This window comes from Bos taurus, chromosome 29 (genome assembly GCF_002263795.3).
Source record: "Bos taurus isolate L1 Dominette 01449 registration number 42190680 breed Hereford chromosome 29, ARS-UCD2.0, whole genome shotgun sequence".
NCBI classification, from domain to species: domain Eukaryota; kingdom Metazoa; phylum Chordata; class Mammalia; order Artiodactyla; family Bovidae; genus Bos; species Bos taurus.
The window spans coordinates 46380845-46401932 of NC_037356.1; the positions used below are offsets into that span (position 1 = coordinate 46380845).

Below are 21088 nucleotides of genomic sequence, written 5' to 3' on the forward strand. Positions count from 1 at the left end.
TTCTCTGGAGGATCTTCCTGACCCAGGGAACAAACCCGGGTCTCCTGCACTATAGGCAGATTCTTTACTGTCTGAGCCAAGACGGAAGCCCAGAGCTGTGTGCATCTATTATTTGCTTTTTCAGAATAAAAATATCTTACTTTTTCCCAGGTTTGAAGATACAAACTGATTAAAAAAAAACAAAAAAACAAACCCAAACCAAACCCACAAACACGTCCTGCGATTTCTCTCTACCATCCTGGGATAACCACAGTCTTGCCCACCAGGGCTGTATCATCTTTTAAATACTTGCCAAGTGATGGGCTCACTGATTTCATTGTTACTGCAATTTGTGTATCTTTGTTTTAACCAGGTGGAGCTTTGCTTCAAGCACTCATTATTCATATTTCTTCTTTTGTGAGCTTCTGGTTCTTATCCTTCGCCCCTTTCCCATGACCATGATGCTGGGAAAGATTGAGGGCAGGAAAAGTGGGGGACAGAAGATGAGATGGTTGGATGGCATCACCAACTTCAATGGACAGGAATTTGAGCAAACTCTAGATAATGAAGGACAGGGAAGCCTGGTGTGCTGCAGTCCATGGGGTCACAAAGCATCAGACATGACTTAGCGACTGAACACCACCACTTATGGGGAATTTAATCTTTTTCTTATTTCAGAACTCTGTGGGAGGCAGAATTTTGGGTCCCATGACCTCTCCCTCCCCATCATGCTTGTGGTTGTGGTGGGTTAGATGGCAAAAGAGATTTTGCTGATGTAATTAAGGATACTAATTAGTTGTGCCTGGCTCTTTGCAACCCCATGGACTGCAGCACGCCAGGCTTCCCTGTCCATCACCAACTCCCAGAGCCTACTCAGACTTATGTCTGTTGAGTCGGTGATGCCATCCAACCATCTCATCCTCTGTCCTCCCCTTCTCCTCCCACCTTCGATCTTTCCCAGCATCAGGGTTTTTTCCAATGAGTCAGTTCTTGGCATCAGGTGGCCAAAGTATTGGAGTTTCAGCTTCAGCATCAGTCCTTCCAATGAAGGTGGGTCTAGCCGGCCCAAGAATGAGCATTCCTAACCCGTGCCCACGTGGGGCGGACTGAGCCGGCTGGACCACCCGTTAAGAACGCGCTTCTGCCCGCCCCTAGGCCTTTATAGCCCCTCCCACCAGGAAGTTTAGCCCCGCCCACCAGGGGGCGTGGAGTCGGGTAAGTCCCGCCTCCATGAGCAAGCTCTCCATCCTTACTGGCTGGTGGGAAGGGACGCCCCTTCATCACAGTGCTGTCCCCGCCTCCGCCCGAACCCCGGGGCGGGGGCAATGCGCCTGCGCGGTGGAGCTCGCGTTTAGCGCCTCTGCGCGGTCCGGGTGGCAGGCGGAGACCCTATGGCGGACACCCTGGAAGAGTCGGAACCCCTTTTGAGCCGGGCCCGCGGCGGCAGCGGCCGCGACTGCCCAAGGGGCGTACTCACTTGCAGCAGCGTCCAAGAGAGCCCTGGTGAGCCGCGGCCTGGGGAGGGGCCGGGCCTCGCGGGGGCGGCGCGTTGGGTTCCTGGCGGCCCGTGTCGCGTCCCTGCTGTCGCTGCGGGCGCGCCCCCCTCTCCCCCGGCCGGGGTCCGATCGGGCCTTGAGGAGGGCTGGGCGGCTGCGCCATGCGGACCCCGATCCCGGCCTGGGAGCTGGGGGCGCGGGGTTGCTGGGAGAGGGGGGTGGTCTCTCCCTGCTCCACCGACCGGCTGGACAGAGAGGCCTCGCTCAGCCCGGGAGCGGCCAGCCCCGTCCCCCCGCCCCACCCCCTAGTCCCCTCCGTGGGCTCGGGGCTTCGTACTTTCCGTAGATCGCCTTGGTGACTCCTAGGACGACCTACTTCCGTTTTCCCCAGTTCTTATCCGGGAAAGTGAGGCACAGAGAGGGGCGTTCCCCTACCCAAGGTCACACAGCCAGGAAGTGGCCGAGGTGAAATCCAGCTGGGAGTGAATTGTGAGGCTTCCCAAACCGGGGTGGCTTCCTGCCTTTGCCCTCCGCAGCTCTGGCCTGCCCTTCCTGTTTATCGGCAGAAAGACTGCTAATTCCTGGGGAGGCCTGGGAGGGTGGAGGCTTTCTGTCCCTGTCAGATCCCAGGGGCTTTGGGTGCTGGATTTGGGAGGGAAGGGCTTCAGCCTCCTTTTATGAAGGGGGAAACTAAGACCCCGAGAATGTCCACATCTGGTGCAAGATCACAGCCCTGGGACCTGTCGCAGCTGCTGCTGTCCCACATGGGGTGCTCCTTAAGGGGCCGCCTGGGCTCCTGCCTGCTGGGGGTCTGTACTGTGTGCCCGGCTGTTGGGGTGAGTGCCTGACCGGAGATAGGAAATATGCCCACCTGCCCATCTCAGAGCCTGTCCCAGGACAGTTCTCCATCCAGCCTGTGCCAAGCCTCCCAGGGCCCCGGAAAAGGGACATAGGACATGGTGGTATTCAGGGGGAGCAGACTTTGTGTCTGGAGGTCCGGGTGCCTTTCTGGTGCTGCCACTTCCTGGCTGTGTGACCTTGGTAGGTCTAACCTTTCTGTTGTTGTTCAGTCTCTCAGTCGTGTCTGGCTCTTGCCGACCCCATGGACTGCAGCACGCCAGGCTTCCCTGTCCTTCACCATCTCCTGGAGTTGGCTCAAACTCACGTCCATTGAATCGATGAAGCCAACCTTTCTGAGTCTTCGTAAAACGGAGGTGGTCACTGGGGCTGCCCTGGAGGGGGGCCCTGGTGAGGATTCAGAGAGAGTCTAGATGCCTGGCCCGGTGGCAGAGTTGGTGCTCACTGGTGCCGATAGCCATTCTGAGCAGAGAACTGTGATCATTGCAGGTCCAGCCCCGGGAGAATGCACGGCCAGGAAGATGAGACCCTCACTGTAGAGACAAGAACCCGGGCAGGCAGTGTGGCTGGTGTGGGGGGACTCTGGGGAGGGCTCTTTGTCCAGACCCTGTAGCCTTGGTGAGGGCTTCTGAGAACACAGACAAGACACCCTGTGTTCTGGATTTCCCTGGCCAGGCTGTCCAGCCAGGCTCTGGGGACCCTCACTGAGTTTACCCCCAGCTCCCATGCAGGGCTGCTGAATAGGACCCTGAACTCAGGGTCTGTCTGGCCTACAGCCAGACTCTCCTAGGAACAAAGGTGGGGGAAGGCTGCTGCTGGGTGCCCCTCGGGCCCCAGTGAGCCCCTGTGGTCAGGTCCCGATTCAGCCCCTCCTCATGGACCACGACTGCAGGGTGGGGATAGTCGTTTTCTCTTCCCCTTCCTGGTCAGGGAATGACCCTCTTACTGGTTATGGAAAAGTCAGAGGACAAGGGATTGCTATGCTATAGAAGGGGCTTTGAGAAGAATACTGATAGTGAGTGTTGATGAAGGGCTTACTGTGCATAGCACGTTAGCTACAGTAACCCATTCAGCCTGCACATCAGTCCTGTTGTGTAGGGCCTGCAGGAACTGAGGCACAGCGCAGGAGGGGACTCGCCCAGGGTCACACAGGCCCAGCCAGGGGGTGAGGGGGGCTGGAGCCAGCACGGGAGGGGACTCGCCCAGGGTCACACAGGCCCAGCCAGGAAGTGAGGGGGCTGGAGCCAGCTCGGGAGGGGACTCGCCCAGGGTCACACAGGCCCAGCCAGAGGGTGAGGGGAGCTGGAGCCAGCGCGGGAGGGGATTTATTCTGGGGTGTTGGGAAGGGGAGGCCTGGGGCAGGAGGACCAGGGCAGGGCTGACGTGGGACACAGTGTTTGAACCCTCTTGTCCTCTGTGCTCTGACATCCTCCCTGGTATGCCCAGTGGGGAGATGGGGGTGTGGACAGGTGATTGCCTGCCCCCTGCACCCCACCCTGGGGCAGTGAGTTCCTAGACCGCCAAGCTGCAGGATGGTGCTCCTGGCAGGGCTGATGGTGCCTGGGCAAGGGCGTGGAGGCTTTGGAGAGCTTGGCCTTGGTGGAGCCAAGTTTGGGGTGAGTGGCGAGGAGGGCACAGGCTGGAGGAAGCGGCAGGGGAGGAGGCGGGTGGAGTGTGGACTCTCTGCTGGGGTTGGGGGGACCCGGGGGAAGCTATGAGGTGCAGGTGGAAGGCTGCTGCGGGGGGAACAGGAGGACAGGGCGGGAGGGCCCTGGGGGGTCTGGCGCTTCAAGGGCCGGGTGGCCAGAGTTGAGCGAGCCCCTCCAGCGGCCCCCAGTCCGTGTCCTGGAGCAAGCTCTGGGGCCTCTGGCTGCCTGTCTTATGCAGGCAGCTCGTCTCCTTGGGTCCCCTCAGGCCGAGCTCCGTCTCTCACCTGGGTTTTCATGATATGGGGGCCCTCAGACCGTTCTGCCTCCCCGGATGCCCCTTGGCTGTGGGTCGACAGGCGTCCCCAGCCACTGTGTGCCCCGCGGCGGCCTGGGCTCAGTGGACGCAGCAGGGAGCAAAACCGAGCTGCCTCAGATCGCAGCGTGCCCGGGAGGCTTTCCGGGGAAGCAGCGGTCGCCACCCTCAGAGCCTGCCCCCGGGGAACTCCTGGGCCCCTGGGGGTGAGCGTGGAGGTTGTCTGTGGGGGGACCCCGAGGTGCCGACGGACATGGTGCTTGTTCTAGGTGACACAGCAGGGTGATGGCAGAGTCCCACCCCCTGTCTCTGTCCATGGTCCCCCATGTCCCCCATTGGTTCCTGGACCCCGCTGCACGGGCTCGGAGGACAGTGACACAGCCTCCCTGGGGACGGCAGACAAGAGTTGGCAGTGGTCTGGAGCTCTGCCCAGGTGTCCAGCGTCCCCTTTCCTGGGCACCTCTCTGCCTCTCTGTCTTCTCTCGGTACCCATGAAGGGTGGTTTTGGCAGCTGCTGACCTCCAGGGACCAGACGTGAGAGTAGTCTTCAACAGGAATGGTGACTGGTTAGTTCAGCTCGTCTCAAAGCCCTGCGAGCCGCTGGGGGCTGTGTGCCGGCTCTGTGTCCTGGGTACCTGGGCTGCACCCCGCCCGTCCCCCGCAGCCTCTCTGAGGGGTTCCCTGCCTCCCTGGGCTGCAGCTCCTCATGCCTTTCTCACACCCCTGTGTCAGGGAGTGGTCCCGTGCAGAGTCGGAGCGGCGCCCCTGCTCACCAGGCGGCAGGCAGCACGCCCGGCCAAGGGCACCGACCAGGTGCGCAGCCCGAAGCTCCCTGATGGGGGGACTGGGGTACCGGGCTGAGGTTGGAGCCCTCGACTTGTCCTGCCCAAAGGCCCCTCGTAGTCGGTCCTCCCTGGCCCCTGATGGCCCCTGTCTGGTTGGCAAAGGCTCCCTCGGCTCCTGCCCTTGGGGTGACTTGGCTGTGGCCACCTGGCCCTGTGGGCTCATGACACGAGCCGGGGTGGGGGGGAATTAGGGGGACACGATGACCCCAGAAGGCCCTTCTTAGGTCTCCGTATCTGGTGGAGGGTCACGCAGCACCTCGGGCTTCTAGACGTGACGCTGAAGTGTCAGTGTGAGACCCGTGCCCTTGTTTGGCAGACGGCTGGCTGGGAGCACCACCCCATCTCGCAGTCAAGGCAGCTGGGCCGCGGTGTCCTGACAAAGGCCGCCCGGAGGCCCGCGGTGGGACGGCGTGGGGAGGGGGACCATGAACACAGTGCATGCGCCAGGCTGGCTCTGGGGGTCCTGCACTCACCTTGGGGGCCCAGCTGGGCGGATGTTAACACCCCCATTGGACGGGGAGATGGGCACTGTGGGGGCCACTCCTGTCCTGGGCCCGGAGCCTGTCGTTCAGACCCTGCCCTGCCCAGGGCGCAGGCATCTCATTCCAGAGCCTCTGAAAGGTTGCAGCTAGGTCCTCGCCTTGCTCTCCCCAGGAGTCCTGGGCTGGGCGAGCATCTCCCGATCCCACTCCTCACCCGCCGTGTCCCCTCTGCCCACAGGCGCCGCGGCCAGGCGGGATCTGTGCTTGGACCAGGCTGTGGTCCTCATCGAAGACGCCATCCAGGTGGGTGGGCGGGCGCTTGCCCTGGGGCTTGTGGGGGCTGGGCGGGCGCTTGCCCTGGGGCTTGTGGGGGCTGGGCAGGCGCTGCTCCGCTGGCCCCTTCACCCCTGCCATCCTGGGGCCAAGCTGTGGTTGCTGGGCCGTACAGTCGTCGCCCCCGTGCTGACCGGGATTTAGGGCTTGGTCCCCTCCAGCCCTCCTTAGGAGACGTGCGCCAGGTGCCCTTCTGGGTCCCTGGTCACTCATTTTGCTGATTCACCATCTGCCCAGGCCTGTCGTGTGCCGTACTGCTCTGGGTTCTTTGAAAGATACCCAGAGGTGGCATGACCTTCCTTTGCCTGCAGACGACACCCCGGGTTAATCAGGGAGATAGACTGTGGGAGCCAGCTGGGGATGAGGCTGGCGGCATCCTGGAGGGTGACCCAGCTGAGGCGGGGCGGGGTCGGCCTTGCACAGAAGTGAGGAGAGCCTCACGGGCAGACACAGCTGTGTGCACAGCTGTGCATCCAGCAGGCCGGGGTCCGTCCACTGGCTGGCCCCGGAGTCCGGCCCTTGGGCGTTCTCCCTCTGCCAGGAAACCTTGCAGCTTGGGAGGGTCTGACCCTGCTGGGTGGCCACGAGCCCCCAGTCCCTGTGGAGTGGACTCTGTGATCGCCGGGCTGTGTCCCTGCCGTGGACGTGTGGTGGGGTGAGGGGCTGCCCTGCATGGGCTGGCTGTGCGGTGTGGCACCGAGGGGACCCTCACCGCCCCGTGTGACCTCCACTTCCAGTATCGCTCCATCAACCACCGCATGGACGCCCGGTCTCTGTGGCTCTACAGGTGGTACTACTCCAGCAGCAGCCAGTGGTGAGCGGGCACGCGCCCCACGGGGCTCCTGCGGCCGGGCCTGGGGGGCTTTCGGGGGGCAGGCAGGCTCCCCTCCCTGGGGTGGACGAGGAGCCGCTGTCTTCCCTTCTTACTGGAGCAGAGGCAGAAAGGGCCCCTCTGTGGTGAGGGCTCCTTTCCAGAATCTTCCGGCCAGCCGTGGCACCTGAATTTGGACCCGGTGTGTGTGGTCTGACCACACGCGGGTGGCCCCGGAGCAGGAAGTGTGGGCCCCGGCCTTTGGACCCGTGGAGTCTCTTCCCTGCCGCTTTCCAGGCATCCCGCCTGCTGGGCTGCTCTCTGGGCCCCGAGCGTGGCTGGTTCGTGCCTTCTGACCAGTTTCGGTTCCTTTTCCAGGATTCTGAGCTTCACCATTTTCTTGATCCTGGCTTTGGCCTTCGTCGAGACCCCTTCCTCGCTCACGCGCACCTCGGACGTGCGCTACCGCCCGGCCCCCTGGGAGCCGCCCTGCGGCCTGACTGAGGGCGTCGAGGCGCTCTGCCTGCTGGTCTTTGTAGCCGACGTCTCCGTGAAGGTGAGGGGCCAGCTCGTCCACCTTGCCCTCCCGCCCGGCCACGGCTTCCCGGGTTCATCCTTCCCCCTCCTGGAGCCAGCCGCCTGTCCCAACCGTGCACTTTGACCCGCAGGGCACAGACCTGCCTCTTGGACGGCCCTCCCCCTCCAAGACCATTGATGGGGGTCGGCCGAGCCATGGGGGTGCGCAGCCTCACGGGACCCGGGAGGGCACGGCTGAGGGTCCACAGTGTTGCCCTGGGGAGAGACCCCTGCTGATCAAGTGGGCCCTGGAGGGGTCTCTTCACAGCCTCACTGCCCCGCTGTCCGGGGAGAAGCCCAAGGGGAGGGGCCGGTGAGGGGCGGGGCTGGTGTTGGGGGCGGGACAGATGCCCTGCCAGTGTGCCAGCCTGGCTTCGGTGACCCGGATCCTTCCAGAAGCCAGGGCGGGGCACGAGCTGGGCTGTGTCAGGGCGTCAGAGCCACAGGGACCCGCCAGTGAGACCCCGCTGCTGGCCAGGTCTCCCACCACTTCTGATAAACAGCCGTGACGCCACTGCGTCAGCCTCACGGGCACGTCCAGGGCTGAGCCAGCTGCACCCTGCCTGCGTCCCTTCAGGGGGCAGTTCAGCCTCTGTGGTCTGACCCCGAGGGGCATGGGTGAGCCTCAGTGCGTGTGTGACCAAGGGCCCCAGGCAATGTCTTATTTCTCCTTTTTTAGCCTATGATGTGGTTAGGAGGTCTGGGGGTTTTAACCTGGAACTGAAAGTGGTGAGTTTTCATTGGCCTTTTTTGAATGGCCGGTCCGTTGGGGAAGTCTCGGAAGGTGGGAGAGAGCATGGGTTTTATCTGCAAATAGTGACCTCTGGGGGGCGTCAGTGATAGAAAGTTAGGTGCCGGCCACCCGGATGACAAACCCACCCTCCCAAGGCTGGCCCCTGGGCCACTGCACTGGTTCCTGGTTTTTCCGGAACTGTCCCCATGCACAAGCCGCGGTGGTGACCAGACAGGCAGGACGGCTGTGAGGACAGGCTGGAGCGGGTCAGTGCCGTGCCCGTGGTCACGAGCAGGCTGGGTGAGGCGCGTGGCCTCCTGCCCGCCCGGCGCCCAGTTCCTGCTCCGAGTCACGCGGGGACCACGCGGCTCCCTGGGGCCGCCCAGCGCCCCAGCGTCCACATGGTGCAGGCCTCGCACTGGCTGCGCCCGCTCAGCTGCCATCTGTCTTGCAGAGCTACCTGATCGGGTGGGCCCAGTTCCGGAGGAACCCCTGGCTGCTGGCCTACCTTGTGGTGCTGGTTGCGTCTCTCCTGGACTGGACCGTGTCACTGAGTCTCGTCTGCCAGGAGGTGGGTGGTCAGGCGGCTCCGAGGGGGAGGGGGAGCTCTAGAGGGGGGTGGGGGCGCAGATGAATGGTGTGGGGTGTGGGGGAGAGCCCTGGGGCTCTGCAGAGGGGGTGGCCAGGCGCTTCGAGGACAGCAGGGAGTTTTTGGGGGTGGGGGCGCAGATGAACGGTGTGGGGTGTGGGGGAGAGCCCTGGGGCCCAGTGTCCCTCAGGCCCAGCTCTGCGCCATCCTGCTCAGTCACCCACAAGCCGGAGCCTTGTCCCCACCTTCAGTCCCAGGGAAGGCGCGAGGCCCTGGGGGCGAGTTCCAGGGTCTGGTCCTGCCTGCCATCTGCAATCCCACCCCCAGGCGCACTGCCTGCCCAGAACACCCAGAGGCACCGCCCTGTGATTCGATAGATCCAAGCTTGCAGGTGTGGGTTTGGGGGCGTCTGTAGCCCTGAGGGCCGGTTGGGGACACAGAAGCCCCGTCAGGTGCTTTCGAGAGAATTTACCATAGGGGCTCAGACAGGGCTTGAGTAAGAAAGTGAGAGGGGAAAGCCCCTGCCCTGGGGCTGGGGGAGTAGAGGAGAGACTGGGGCTGTGGAACTCAGGGGAGGGGCTCTGGCCCTCTGCTTCCAAGAGGTGCGGCGGTGGCTTAGTTCTGGGGGTGCTGGATGCTGGGGAGGGGGCACATCCCGGGTGCTGCCAGCGGGAACAGCACATGGACAGAGGCCAGCGGGCACCCCCTGCCCCCTCCTGCTGCCCTCCCGCCCAGTGGGGCAGCCGATGCAGGTGTCAGGGGTGTCGGGGTGGTGCCCTGTGTGAGCTGTGTCAGCTCACAGCAGGGCTGCGGGGGTGAGGGGTGGTGCCCCCTGCAGCCTCCCCCCCACCCCCGTGCCTCCTCCACATCCCTGCACGAGGACCCTCCTCCCTGAGGAGCTGCCGCCCCATCCCCACCAAGGAGAAGGCTCGCCTCCTCCCCAGACGAGGCAGAGGCCAGCCCAGCCACCGCCGGCTCCGTTTCTGAGCGATGGTCACTGTGTCCATCAAGTGTCACCGAACATCCTGGGTGAGGGTCCTCCGTGAAATTAGGGAAGAGAGAGGCACGAGGGCCGTGTAACCAGCAGGGAGGATGCGTGGCTTGTGTGCTGAGAGGCTGGGGACCCGAACTCACACTTGCAGTCTCCCTGCCCCAGCCCCACATCCCTGGGTCTCTGTACACAGAGACCTTCACTCCTGAGGGGCTCAAGTCCATGGTGGTCCTGCCTCTTTATTCCTGGAGTTTTGTGACAGTTGTTTGTCCTGGACGTCCCTCGGGAGCCCACACAGACCTCCCTGTCCGTCTTTGGTGGCAGCTCCCCAAGCCCGCCATGGTAACTAGAGCTCTGCGCCCTGCCTACCGGCGGCCAGTCCTTTTCACGGACAGCTGTGGTTCAGAAACACCCTCCTTGGGGGTGGTCCTGGGAGAGGTAGGGGGGGCGGGGGGCAGAGTCCACACCCACCCGCCCGTCTGCTGAGGACAGATGACTTGCTTGGGGAGGGGCTGGCAAGTCCCCCTGGGGGCCACAGTGGGGCCGGCACTGGGCTGTGCCAGAGGCCAGGGTGGGGAGGTCCATACTGTTGGCCCCGGGCATGACCCCCATCCCCGTCCTCCCAGGCTGCAGGGGGCAGGCGGCCAGCTGAGCAGGGGTGGGGGTGAGGGTGCCCAGTGCGGCTGCCGGCTGGAGGTGAGGGGAGGGTGCCCTGGGCTTGCAGGTGGTCGTGGAGGGCTTGGGCAGGGAGGGGAGGCCATCAGCCTTGTGTTTGTGAGACAAGAAGATGCCCGCTGGAAAATGTCTGGAGTTGACAGTTTGAGTTGTAGATTGAATGTGGAGGGGCCCTCAATACTGTAAGGACAGACCAGTTCCCTGGCCGTGAGGCCAGCGAGAGGGGAGGAGGGACTCGGGGTCCGCATGTGGTCGGGCACAGAGTGGGTGACCCAGGTGTCAGGTGGGGGGGCGCCTGCCGGCCAGGCTGGGAGACAGGAGGTGATCTTGGGCTCAGAGACTTGGCGGTCACCGTGGGCCGGTCCAGCATCTCGGGCAGGTGGGTGGATCGTCTGGAACAGGGACAAGGAACAGATGAGCGAAGGGGAGTGCGGCGTTTTGGTTGTGAGTGGAAGGTATTGAAGCACGTGGTGTGTGTGTGCATGTGGGGACGGGGTAAGAGCCCTGGGGGGCCTCTGAGGGGCCAGGGTCCTAAGCACAGGGAGGAGGGCCCTCGGGTGTGACAGGAGGGGGAGAGGAAGGGGTGTGTGTTGATGTGTGTGTGTGTGTGTGTGTGTGTGTGTGTGTGTGTGTGTGAGCATGGAGGCGTGGGTGTGTGAGAGCACGTGGAGGGGTGGGGGTGGTGTGTGTGTGAATGTGGAGGTGCAGGTGTGTGTGTGTGTGAGTGTGAAGGTGTGTGTGTGTGAGCATGGAGGTCCAGAGTGTGTGTGTGAGCATGGAGGTGTGGGTGTGTGTGTGTGGGTGTGTGTGTGAGCGTGAGCATGGAGGTATAGGATGTGTGTGTGTGAGCATGGAGGTCCAGAGTGTGTGTCTGAGCATGGAGGTACAGATGTGTGTGTCTGTGAGCGTGGAGGTATAGGGTGTGTGTGTGTGCTTGTGTGAGCATGGAGGTCCAGAGTGTGTGTGTGAGCATAGAGGTGTGTGTGTGTGAGCGTGGAGGTGTGTGTGTGTGCACGTGTGTGAGTGTGGAGGGGTGTGTGTGAGCATGGAGGTATAGTGTGTGTGTGTGTGTGAGCGTGGAGGTGTGTGTGTGTGCACTTGTGTGAGTGTGGAGGGGTGTGTGTGAGCATGGAGGTATAGTGTGTGTGTGTGTGTGTGAGTGTGGAGGTAAGGGTGTGTGTGTGCTTGTGTGAGCGTGGAGTCCAGAGTGTGTGTGAGCGTGGAGGTGTGGGTGTGTGTGTGTGAGTGTGGAGATGTGGGTGTGTGTGTGCTTGTGTGAGCATGGAGGTCCAGAGTGTGTGTGTGAGCACAGAGGTGTGTGTGTACGCTTGTGTGAGCATGGAGGTGCGGGTGTGTATGTGAGCGTGGAGGTGTGGGTGTGTGTGTGTGCTTGTGTGAGCATGGAGGTGTAGGGTGTGTGTGTGAGCATGGAGGTGTGTGTGTACGCTTGTATGAGCATGGAGGTGTGGGTGTGTTTGTGAGCGTGGAGGTGTGGGGGTGTGTGTGTGAGCGTGGAGGTGTGAGTGTATGTGTGAGTGTGGAGGTGTGGGTGTGTGTGTGCATGTGTGAGCGTGGCGTTGTGGGGTTCTTGCTGTTTCTGCCGGTCTGGTCTGTGTGGGAGGCTGTGACCCAGAGCATATGAGGGGCTGGGGGCCACAGATTGAGGAGGCCTGGGACAGCCCCCGGAGGGCAGGACAGTGGCTTCCCAGACAGGTCCAGGGGCGCCTGCCCTCTGTGAGAGCGGGGTAGGGGGCTGGGGAGACAGGCTGGCCACCCACCGGCCTGATGCTGGCACGTCTGGGGGCCTGGGGGCCCTGGGTTCGACCTGGGCTCGGAGGGACGTGGAAGTCAAGGTCGGCCAAGTGGGCAGCCTGGGGACAGCCAGGGCCATGGCCGTCCTCACCAGGCGTTGGGTCTCTGGCCCCATCCTGGGGGCCGCGCTCAGGGTCCCTGTGTGGGTCTCTTACAGCCCCTGCGAGTGCGCCGGCTGCTGCGCCCCTTCTTCCTCATGCAGAATTCCTCCATGATGAAGAAGACACTCAAGTGCATCAGGCGCTCGCTGCCGGAGATGGCCAGGTGGGCGCTGGGCCAGGTGGGCTGTGGGGTCAGGTGGGCGCTGGGCCAGGTGGGCGCTGGGCCAGGTGGGCACTGGGGTTGATGGGCGCTGGGTCAGGTGGGCACGGGGGCCAGGTGGGCGCTGGGTCAGGTGGGCGCTGGGGTCAGGTGGGCGCTGGGTCAGGTAGATGCTGGGGACAGACGGGCGCTGGGACAGGTGGGCACCGGGGCCAGGTGGGCACTGGGCCAGTTGGGCGCTGGGGTCAGGTGGGCCGTGGGGTCAGGTGAGCGCTGGGTCAGGTGAGCGCTGAGTCAGGTGAACGCTGAGGACAGATGGGCTCTGGGTCAGGTGGGCATGGGGGCCAGGTGGGCCCTGGGACAGGTGGGCGTGGGGTCAGGTGGGCCCTGGGGTCAGCTGGGTGCTGGAGTCAGGTGGGCCCTGGGACAGGTGGGCCCTGGGGTCAGGTGGGCGCTGGGGTCAGGTGGGCGCTGAAACAGGTGGGTGCTGGGGTCAGGTGGGCGCTGGGGTCAGGTGGGCGCTGGGTCAAGTGGGCTGGCAGGGCGGGGTGGGGTTTCTGCTCCCTGCTGGGGGCGTGGGGCTCCCTTCCTCTGGCCAGGGGGGCTTGTGGGCAGGCAGGCATTTGGGGGTCTCTGTCTTGCACCTAAGGCAGCCCTCTTAACAGCCTTGCCTTGACCCCTGTCCCCTGCTCCATCCTGCATACGCTTCCTGCCTTGGCTGTGACCACTCACTTCTCTCCGTCCCTGGCCCCCCACCCTCTCCCCGCACCCCCACCCCCATGACTCACGTGGCTGACCCCTCACCGCTGGCCCAGGTTGATGGCAGTGGTCTTTCTCCTCTGCGAGTCCCGGGGGTCCTTGGAACTGTCTCTCCTGGGACAGGTTTGCTAGGGTTGCACTTCTGCCAGAGTGCACTGAGCGGCTGAGCAGGGCTGGCTTGGGGCAGGGAGCTCCCTGCTGGGCCGGGTCAGTGGAGCCGGGACTGCGTCCGCCCGGTGCTGAGTGCCGCTTCCGCTCCCCCCAGCGTCGGGCTGCTGCTGGCCGTGCACCTGTGTCTCTTCACTGTGTTTGGGATGCTGCTCTTCACCGGCGAGAAGGTACGGCGCTCTCTGCTCTGCTCCGCCAGGCAGCAGCCCGCAGGTGCCCCACAGTGCCGCCCCCGTCGGTCCACCGGCCGTTCACTGGCCCTCCTTCTCTGCACCCCTCTTAGATGGAGGCCTCTCAGACCGGCCGTCAGGGCAGCCCCTCTCAGCCCCTGCCTGTTTCTCCAGAGGAGACCCCTTCCTGCCTGGACCCCTCCCCTCTTTGCCCCTCACTGCTCCCCAGCCCCTGGCTTCTTGCTGTGTGGAGGTGTTGTCTGTGTAACTCTGTGAGCATGTTGTGTGTGTGTTTCTGTCTTTGTGTGTACACGCATGGGGGTGTCTGTGTGTGTGTCTATGTGACTGTGTGTGCTGTGTGTTTCTGTCTCTGCGTGTACACACAAGGGGATGTCGTGTGTGTGTGTGTAACTGTGTATGTCTGTGTGTGTGTTTCTGTCTCTGTGTGTGCATGCATGGGTGTGTCTCTGTGTGTGTTTCTATCTCTGTGTGCATGCATGGGGGTGTCTGTGTGTGTGTGTTTCTATCTCTGTGTGTACACGCATGGGGGTGTCTGTGTGTGCTGTGTATGTGTTTCTGTCTCTGTGTGTACATGCATGGGTGTGTCTCTGTGTGTGTGTGTAACTGTGTGGTGTGTGTTTCTATCTCTGCATGCATGGGGGTGTCTGTGTGTGTGGGTCTATGTGACTCTGTGTGTGTGCTGTGTGTGTGTCTATCTCTGTGTGTACATGCATGGGGGTATCTCTGTGTGTGTGTAACTGTGTGTGCTGTGTATGTGTTTCTGTCTCTGTGTGTACATGCATGGGTGTGTCTCTGTGTGCATGCATGGGGGTGTCTGTCTGTGTGTGTTTCTATCTCTGTGTGTACACGCATGGGGGTGTCTGTGTGTGTAACTGTGTGTGCTGTGTGTGTGTTTCTGTCTCTGTGTGTGCATGCGTGGGTGTGTCTCTGTGTGTGTGTGAGTCTGGGTGGCAGGGGCAGCCCGGCTGGGAGGTGGGACCAGTCCCAGTATCTCAGGACCCCCGTGTCTGTCCAGTGTCACTGCTGTTTACGGAGCACAGGATGGGTGGGGTGGGCGAGGGTGCCCCCCCGGGAGTCGGGGAGGGGACGGCCTCTGACCTGGGAACATGGAGGGTCCCGAGGTGTCCATGGAGGGCTGGCCCTCAGGTGGCAGCTAGGAGAGTGGCCTTGCGAGGCTCCCTGAGTGATGAGGTGGTTTTCTGTGCCTGGGCGAGTACCTCCCACCCACACTGTATCCAGGGCACACGCACAGCCCGTGAAGTCTGGCTGGGAGCGGGCGGGCCGGCCCCCGCTGGGCCCTCTCTGCCCAGGCAGTGATGCTGCCCGCCAGGCTGGTGAGAGCTGTTCACTGTGGCTCCAAGCAGGCCTGCCCCAGTGGCCGGTGTCCGTGTGGGGCGTCCCTGGACACTGGCTCTCGGGCCCAGAGGTCCTGAGTGCAGTCTGCCCAGCCTGGGGCTTGGAGCCCACTGGGAGGAGATGGAGAGATGGGCTCTGAGGCTGCGCAGCCGTAGTGGGAGGGCTGGGCTTGCTGGGTCTGGGGCCTGGGCTTTGTGGCCCGAGGCCCGGTGACTCCTCAGTGCTGCTGTGTCTGCTTCCGCAGGACGCTGGGCAGGACCGGGAGCGGCTGACCTACTTCTTCAACTTGCCTGAGGCACTGACCACCCTCCTGGTGCTGCTGACCACTGCCAACAATCCTGATGGTGCGGGGGCTGGGCGCAGGGCGGGACGCGGGGGTGGGCGGGGGCATGGGGCTAGAGCTGAGCCTGGCACTGGGCGTGGGGGCCCCGAAGCCTCTTTGTCGAGAGCTGGGGATTAAAGGTGGAGCCCCTTTGTTTTGAGAGGCTTTTTTTTGTTTGTTTTACCGTAAACGAGTGTTGAATTTTGGAAAAAAAAAAAAGGTGGAGCCCCAGCCGCCTCTTTGCTGGTTTTCTTTTCCCCCTTTTCCGAGTGTCCTTCTCCCTCCTGCTCTCCACCCTCTTCTTCCCCTTTCTTTCTAGTTTTCTGTTTCTGTTCCTTTTCCTCTTCCGCTCATTTTCTGAGTCTTGAGAAGCTGGAGGTGGACACTCTTCTTTGTGGTGATGGACCGACCTGGGCTCAGCGGGCCCCGGGTGGCCGCCTCCTCTTTGAGGCTCAGCCCCACCACGTGTGAGGCCCCGGGGTCTCTGGTGGTTGTGACATGGACTGTGTCAGGGTTGTTGATGGGGCCTCTGTCTGCTCAGGCCGGGTGTGTGGCCAGGAGGTGAGGGTATTGTGGTCCTTGGGCTCAGCTGTGGCCTGGCCAGCCTGGCTGGGGCCTTTCATCTTGGGCTGGGGGTGGTCACCAACCATAGAGACCCTCCCAAGAGGTCAGCCACTGGCTTCCATACCTGGTGAGAGCTGTGCCCGGGACCCTGAGCACTGCCCCACATGTCCTGCGAGTTCTCCAGTCACACTGAGGGAGGGCTGGGCCTTGTCTGCAGGGAGTGCTCACAGGGATGTGTACAGGATGAGCAGCCTCCGAAGCTCGTGTGCAAGCGGAGGTGTGAGGGGCAGAGTTTGGGCAAGAAGGCCCTCCAGGTCCACCAACACAGGGCCCTCCTTTCTGTTGAAGAGACCCTGGTATAAGACGACGAAAGGGATCAGCTGGACGTTGGGATTACGAGTGTTTCATTGTCTCTGATTTCTTTCAGTGATGATTCCTGTGTATTCCAGGAACCGAGCCTACGCCATCTTCTTCATAGCCTTCACCCTGATCGGTGAGTCGGGGCGGGTCTGCAGGGGTCACTGGGGGCAAGGTTCTGGGTATGTCCCCAGCCTGGTGGCCTCCCCTCCACGTGACCTGTGTAGTTTTCACTCTGTGTGACCGCCAGTGCCTCAGTGCCTGCCGGGCAGGCCAGGTGCCACCCCCGTCCGTACACGAGGGCCTCGGGTCCCTGCCCTGCTCACTTAGCTGGCTTGCTGCTGACGGGCTGGCCCCCCGATGCTGCCGCTCCTCCAGACCCTGCCCACATGGTCCTCGCTGACCGTGTGATCTCTGCTGACCGTGGCCTTTTCTCTCCCAAGGGAGCTTGTTTCTGATGAACCTGATGACGGCCATCATCTACAACCAGTTCCGGGGCTACCTGATGGTGAGCGGAGCTGCCCCCCTGGCCAGCTGTGCCTGGAGCTGCCCCTGGAGGCCTGGCAGGGAGCTGGCCGGCAGGGTGGCCCCGGGGCTGTGTAGGTGTGGACGTGGGTGGGAGGGCGGGCCTGTGGTGGTCTCGGCACGGCCTCTGCCTCCCTGCCGTGGGTGACCTCCCTCTCTGCTCCCCAGGGGTGCTGGCCCCACAGCCACCACTGGCCCCTTCTCTGCCCCACCTCCTCTAGGGGGAACCGCAAGGAGACTGAAGCTCCCGGGGCAGTGACCACACCCCCCACCCCCCATGTAGGTGGGCCAAGGACCCCAAGCCCGCTGAGAAGGGATGCATGCCTTAGTGAATTGCACAGTGGTGGCTGCCAGCAAGGCCTGGCCCTGTTGTCTCTGACTGCCCCCCGATGCCCACAGGGCGAGGGGCTGCTCCCTGGGCTGCGAGTGAGCCGGGGCTGTCTGGGGCGAGGGGCAGGATGGCCATGGACAGGGCTGGGTCAAGCCCCTCAGCCCCATCCCCTTTTCAGATGTCTCTCCAGACCTCACTGTTGCGGAGACGGTTGGGGACCCGGGCTGCCTATGAGGTCCTCTCGTCCGTGACTGCAGAGGGAGAAGCCCACCCCAAGCGGTGAGAGCAGGGGCTCCCGCCTCTCCCCCGAGGCTGCTCTGGGAGGGCTGTTCATGGGGGGATGTTTCCCAAGATCCCTGCTGGCAGTGGGTTGCAAGGCTCCTTTGGAGTCAAGCATCCCTGGGTGGGTTTCATGGTCCTGGTGTCCGAGTTAACTCGTGTCCTCGTGACCTGCTCGAGATCCCAGTCTGAGGGGGGCCGTGCACTCTGGCCTGTCCCCCTGGCGCCCTTCCCACACCCGAGCTGTGACTTGGGGTCCAGGACGAGAAAGGCCTGGGATGCACGTCCACTCTGCCCCCCACTCTGTGACAGCTTGGAGGCAGTGTCACAGAGCTGCTCTGGTCCCCACCGCTCACTGGCCCCGGGGCCTGTGGGTCGCACGCTCTAGCATCCTCAGCTGCTCCTCTCTAAGGCAGGACCACGGGGTCTCAGGATTTTGGAGACAGGAAGACCGTCAAGCACTCCTTCCTGGAGAACTTGTCACTGCCCAGGCTGCTTGAGCCAGCGGTCAGGGCGCCTAAGGGTGCTGAGTTGGCTGGGCTCACTGAGGGCATCTTCCCCACAGACTTGGGGTGAAGCCTGAGGATTTCTTGCAAGTGCTCCAGAAAGTCCAGCTGGACAGTGACCACAAACAGGCCATCACAGAGGTACTGGTCCCCCCTCCCCCCTCCCCCGCCTGTGCCTCTGGGCTCCCTAGGTCACGCGGGTGTCATTTCAGATCGGCGCGGCTGGCCTGGTCCTGGTGGGCCTGGGGGCGGCGCCCTTCCTGCCCTTGGGCTGGCTGCCCAGCACCCCCGTGCATTCCTGCTTTGCAGAAGCTGCATTCCCGTGGTGATGGCCTGCTGTCAACTGACGAGTTTCAGAAACTCTTCTACGAGTTTGATAAGAGGGTGATTAAAGAGGTAACTGTGGCCGGGCCAGGGGTACCTGAGGTTAGCAGGGAAGTCCTTGGTGTCTCTTGGCGTTGATTGCCTGAGTCACTTTTAGTGACCGACGCTGGGACTCACCTTCCCAGGGATTTTGGCCCCTAGGGTGTTTGTGGGAGCAGAGCTGGTGTGGCTCTTGGGAACTGGGGAGATTTTGTGACCTTATGAAATTCCCAGACCACAGGGACTGTAGTCCTGACCCAGAGGAACTTCCCAGTTTTCTCCATTCTTCATGATAGACTTTTCTTCTCTTCTCACACATCCTAACCCGGGAGGTTCCCGAGTTTGTCCAAAACCTTTGTCTGTTGTCCTTACGCTGATTTTTAAAGTTAGCAGGGGGGCTTAAGATCCAGCTTAACACTGTGTCCACAGTGTTAAGACCTTGGCCTGCCTGCATTTTATGTGGCAGGTGTGTGGGAGGCAGCAGGGGAGGAGGTGCAGGGAGACGGCCCTGCTGTTCCCAGGCAGACTTTGGGGCAGTGCAGGGGGCTGCTGCTCCAGCCACTCCAGCCACCTGGCCTTGACAGGGCTGAGCTGGGCTTGAATGGGGGTTGAAGAGGTGGAGTCAGTCGTCTCCTGTTGATTGGATTCCTCGCAGCTCAGTGTCACCATTGAGTCAGTCAGCTCAGCTGCTGTAGCAAGTATCGCAGCCTGTGCGTGTGTGTGCGAATTCTGGAGGTACTTAAATACCAGGGCTTATTGTCTCCAGGTCTGGAGGCTGGAATCTGAGGTCCAGGCGTGGGCAGGGCCGGTGTGTGGATGGAGGCTGGAATCGGAGGCCCAGGTGTGGGCAGGGGCGGCGTGTGGACGGAAGCTGGAATTGGAGGCCGAGGCATGGGCAGGGCCGATGTGTGGATGGAGACTGGAATCGGAGGCCGAGGCGCGGGCAGGGCTGGCGTGTGGACGCCGTCTGCTCGCTGTGTCTTCGTGTGGGTTTCCCTCTGTTGTGTGTCTGTCTCCTCATCTCCCCTTCTTATAAGGTCAGCAGTCCTACGGGATTAGGACCCACCCCAGTGACCTTATTTTAACTTAGTTGCCTCTTGAAAGACCCAGTTTCCAAATACAGTCACATTTGAGGTCCTGGGGTTAGGCTCTCAAAATATAAATTTTGGGGGATGCACCTTAGCCCACAAGTTTCTTCTCCAGGTCTGTGGTCAACCTCCGAGGCCTCAGGCCCCAGTCAGAGGTGGTTTTCCCTGAGGACGTGAAGCCTTTCCAGGTTCCCCAGAGGAGGTCCTGTTTGGCCTGGAGCTATGGGTGCTGTGCCCTCGGCCCCTGTGTGGTCAGCACCGTCCTCGTTGCAGGACCCGTGGGGCACGGGAGATGGTTACAGGGACAGACGGCGGACACGTGGCATGTTAACATACGTGACGCCGTCTGTGCCCAGGTGACCTGAAGGGAATAGTGAGTACGTGCCATCGGGTGTGGGTTTTATAGAAACCACGACGATGGTTTTCAAAGGCTAGTAATTCTGGAAGCACCTTTCTATGATGGTCCTGGGGCAGGAGGTTTGCGGAGGTTTGCTGGGCCCAGGAGGCAGCTCTTGGCAGCTGTTGTTGTTTTGATTTGCTGTGATCCAGCCCGTTTCTGGGTGCAGCCTGACCTGGGTGAGAAAATGTTGGGAAGGTGGGCTCCTTTCTCAGGGTTCGCTGGGCCAGCCAGACCCTCCCTGGGCACTTGCCAACCGGCCTGCAGGATGCTGCTGGGTCCAGGTAGTCCAAGACCAACTCTCCCTTTGCCTTGAGTCAGGATCTGATATCAAAAGGGAGGTGCGTGGTTGTGGTGGTGGCTGCTGACTGGTCGCACGTGCAGGCCACGCCCCTCATCTGACCACACCCTCCCGTGGCCACGCCCCTCATCTGACCACACCCACTCTGGCCACGCCCCTCCATGGACCACACCCTCCACTGGTCACACCCCTCCTCTCACCACACCCTCCGCTGGCCATGCCCCTCCATGGAATACACCCTCTCTGGCCACACCCTCCGCTGGCCACGCCCATCCTCTGGCCGCGCCTTTCCTACTATGGTTCATGAGATGCTCTCTCTTCCCATATGCCCTAGATCTAAAGTCCAGAACTATGATTTGAGGCTGGAGTTTGGGTCCTAGAAGTTTGGGGGGCTGTGATGTCCTTGTCGTGGTTTTATGACATTCTCCTTCCTCCCCAGTGCTGATTGCCAGCGGGCAGGCAGGTGCCTCAAGGATTGTTAGCATGTGAGGGCTTGTCCCAGGTGCCCTGACAGGCTGTGATTTTGGAATCACTTCTGAAGAGAGGCGTTTTCTAGGTGGATGATAGCAGGACATCATGAGCTTTCATGACAGTCCTCCCATGTATGGTCACCTTCTGTCCATCACCCAGGCCTTGGTCCAGTGCTCGTCAGTTCATGCTAATTGGGTGCAGAAGAGGTACCATGCCAGCTTCTGAAAGCCTGTTTCTCTTTTACTTTTTTTGGCTGCGTCACATGGCATGTGGGATCTTAGTTCCCTGACCAGGGATTGAACCCGTGACCCCTGCAGTGGAAGCCTGGAGTCCTAACAACTGGACCACCAGGGAAGTCCCTGTTTTTGTTTTAATAAGATGCTTTTGAGGTTAAAAACATAGCAGGCATTCATTATAGATAGTAGCAAGAAATAGAAAAACCCACCCAACTGTCCACCTTCCAAGAATAGTAGCAAGAAATAGAAAAACCCACCCAACTGTCCACCTTCCAAGAAATCATTTCACAGAAATCATTTCAAGGTTTGTTATTTCTTAATAATGACGTGATATATGAATTCATTCTTCTTGTAATAATTTAACATAACGGATAATGCTGAAGTCTCTTTTGGCCAATATATCAGTCTGGGTTCAGGCAGGAGACAGAAATCACGTAGAAATTTAACATCGAAAAGTATTAACTGTGATAA

General features: G+C 61.6%; 1 protein-coding gene across 11 annotated transcripts in view; it reads left to right on the forward strand.

The window, feature by feature from the left end:
* The first annotated feature begins 1319 nt into the window (after window positions 1-1319).
* Window positions 1320-21088, forward strand: part of TPCN2 (two pore segment channel 2) — a 31127-nt gene continuing 11358 nt past the window's right edge. For 6 of the 11 annotated variants that reach the window (XM_024987148.2, XM_024987147.2, XM_015461347.3 and 3 more), the window contains exons 1-14: window positions 1320-1482; window positions 5028-5108; window positions 5861-5925; window positions 6693-6769; window positions 7145-7322; window positions 8530-8646; window positions 12300-12406; window positions 13428-13500; window positions 15122-15221; window positions 16191-16256; window positions 16564-16628; window positions 17155-17255; window positions 17821-17902; window positions 18071-18157. In XM_024987148.2, coding sequence (XP_024842916.1) covers window positions 1371-1482; window positions 5028-5108; window positions 5861-5925; window positions 6693-6769; window positions 7145-7322; window positions 8530-8646; window positions 12300-12406; window positions 13428-13500; window positions 15122-15221; window positions 16191-16256; window positions 16564-16628; window positions 17155-17255; window positions 17821-17902; window positions 18071-18157 — 1311 coding nt within the window. In that variant the 5' untranslated portion in view covers window positions 1320-1370. Of the gene's footprint in view, window positions 1483-3525; window positions 3950-4104; window positions 4862-5027; window positions 5109-5860; window positions 5926-6692; window positions 6770-7144; window positions 7323-8529; window positions 8647-8834; window positions 9694-12299; window positions 12407-13427; window positions 13501-15121; window positions 15222-16190; window positions 16257-16563; window positions 16629-17154; window positions 17256-17820; window positions 17903-18070; window positions 18158-21088 lie in introns of those variants that run through there. The other 5 variants (XM_024987150.2, XM_024987149.2, NM_001192451.2 and 2 more) reach the window with 5 other exon arrangements.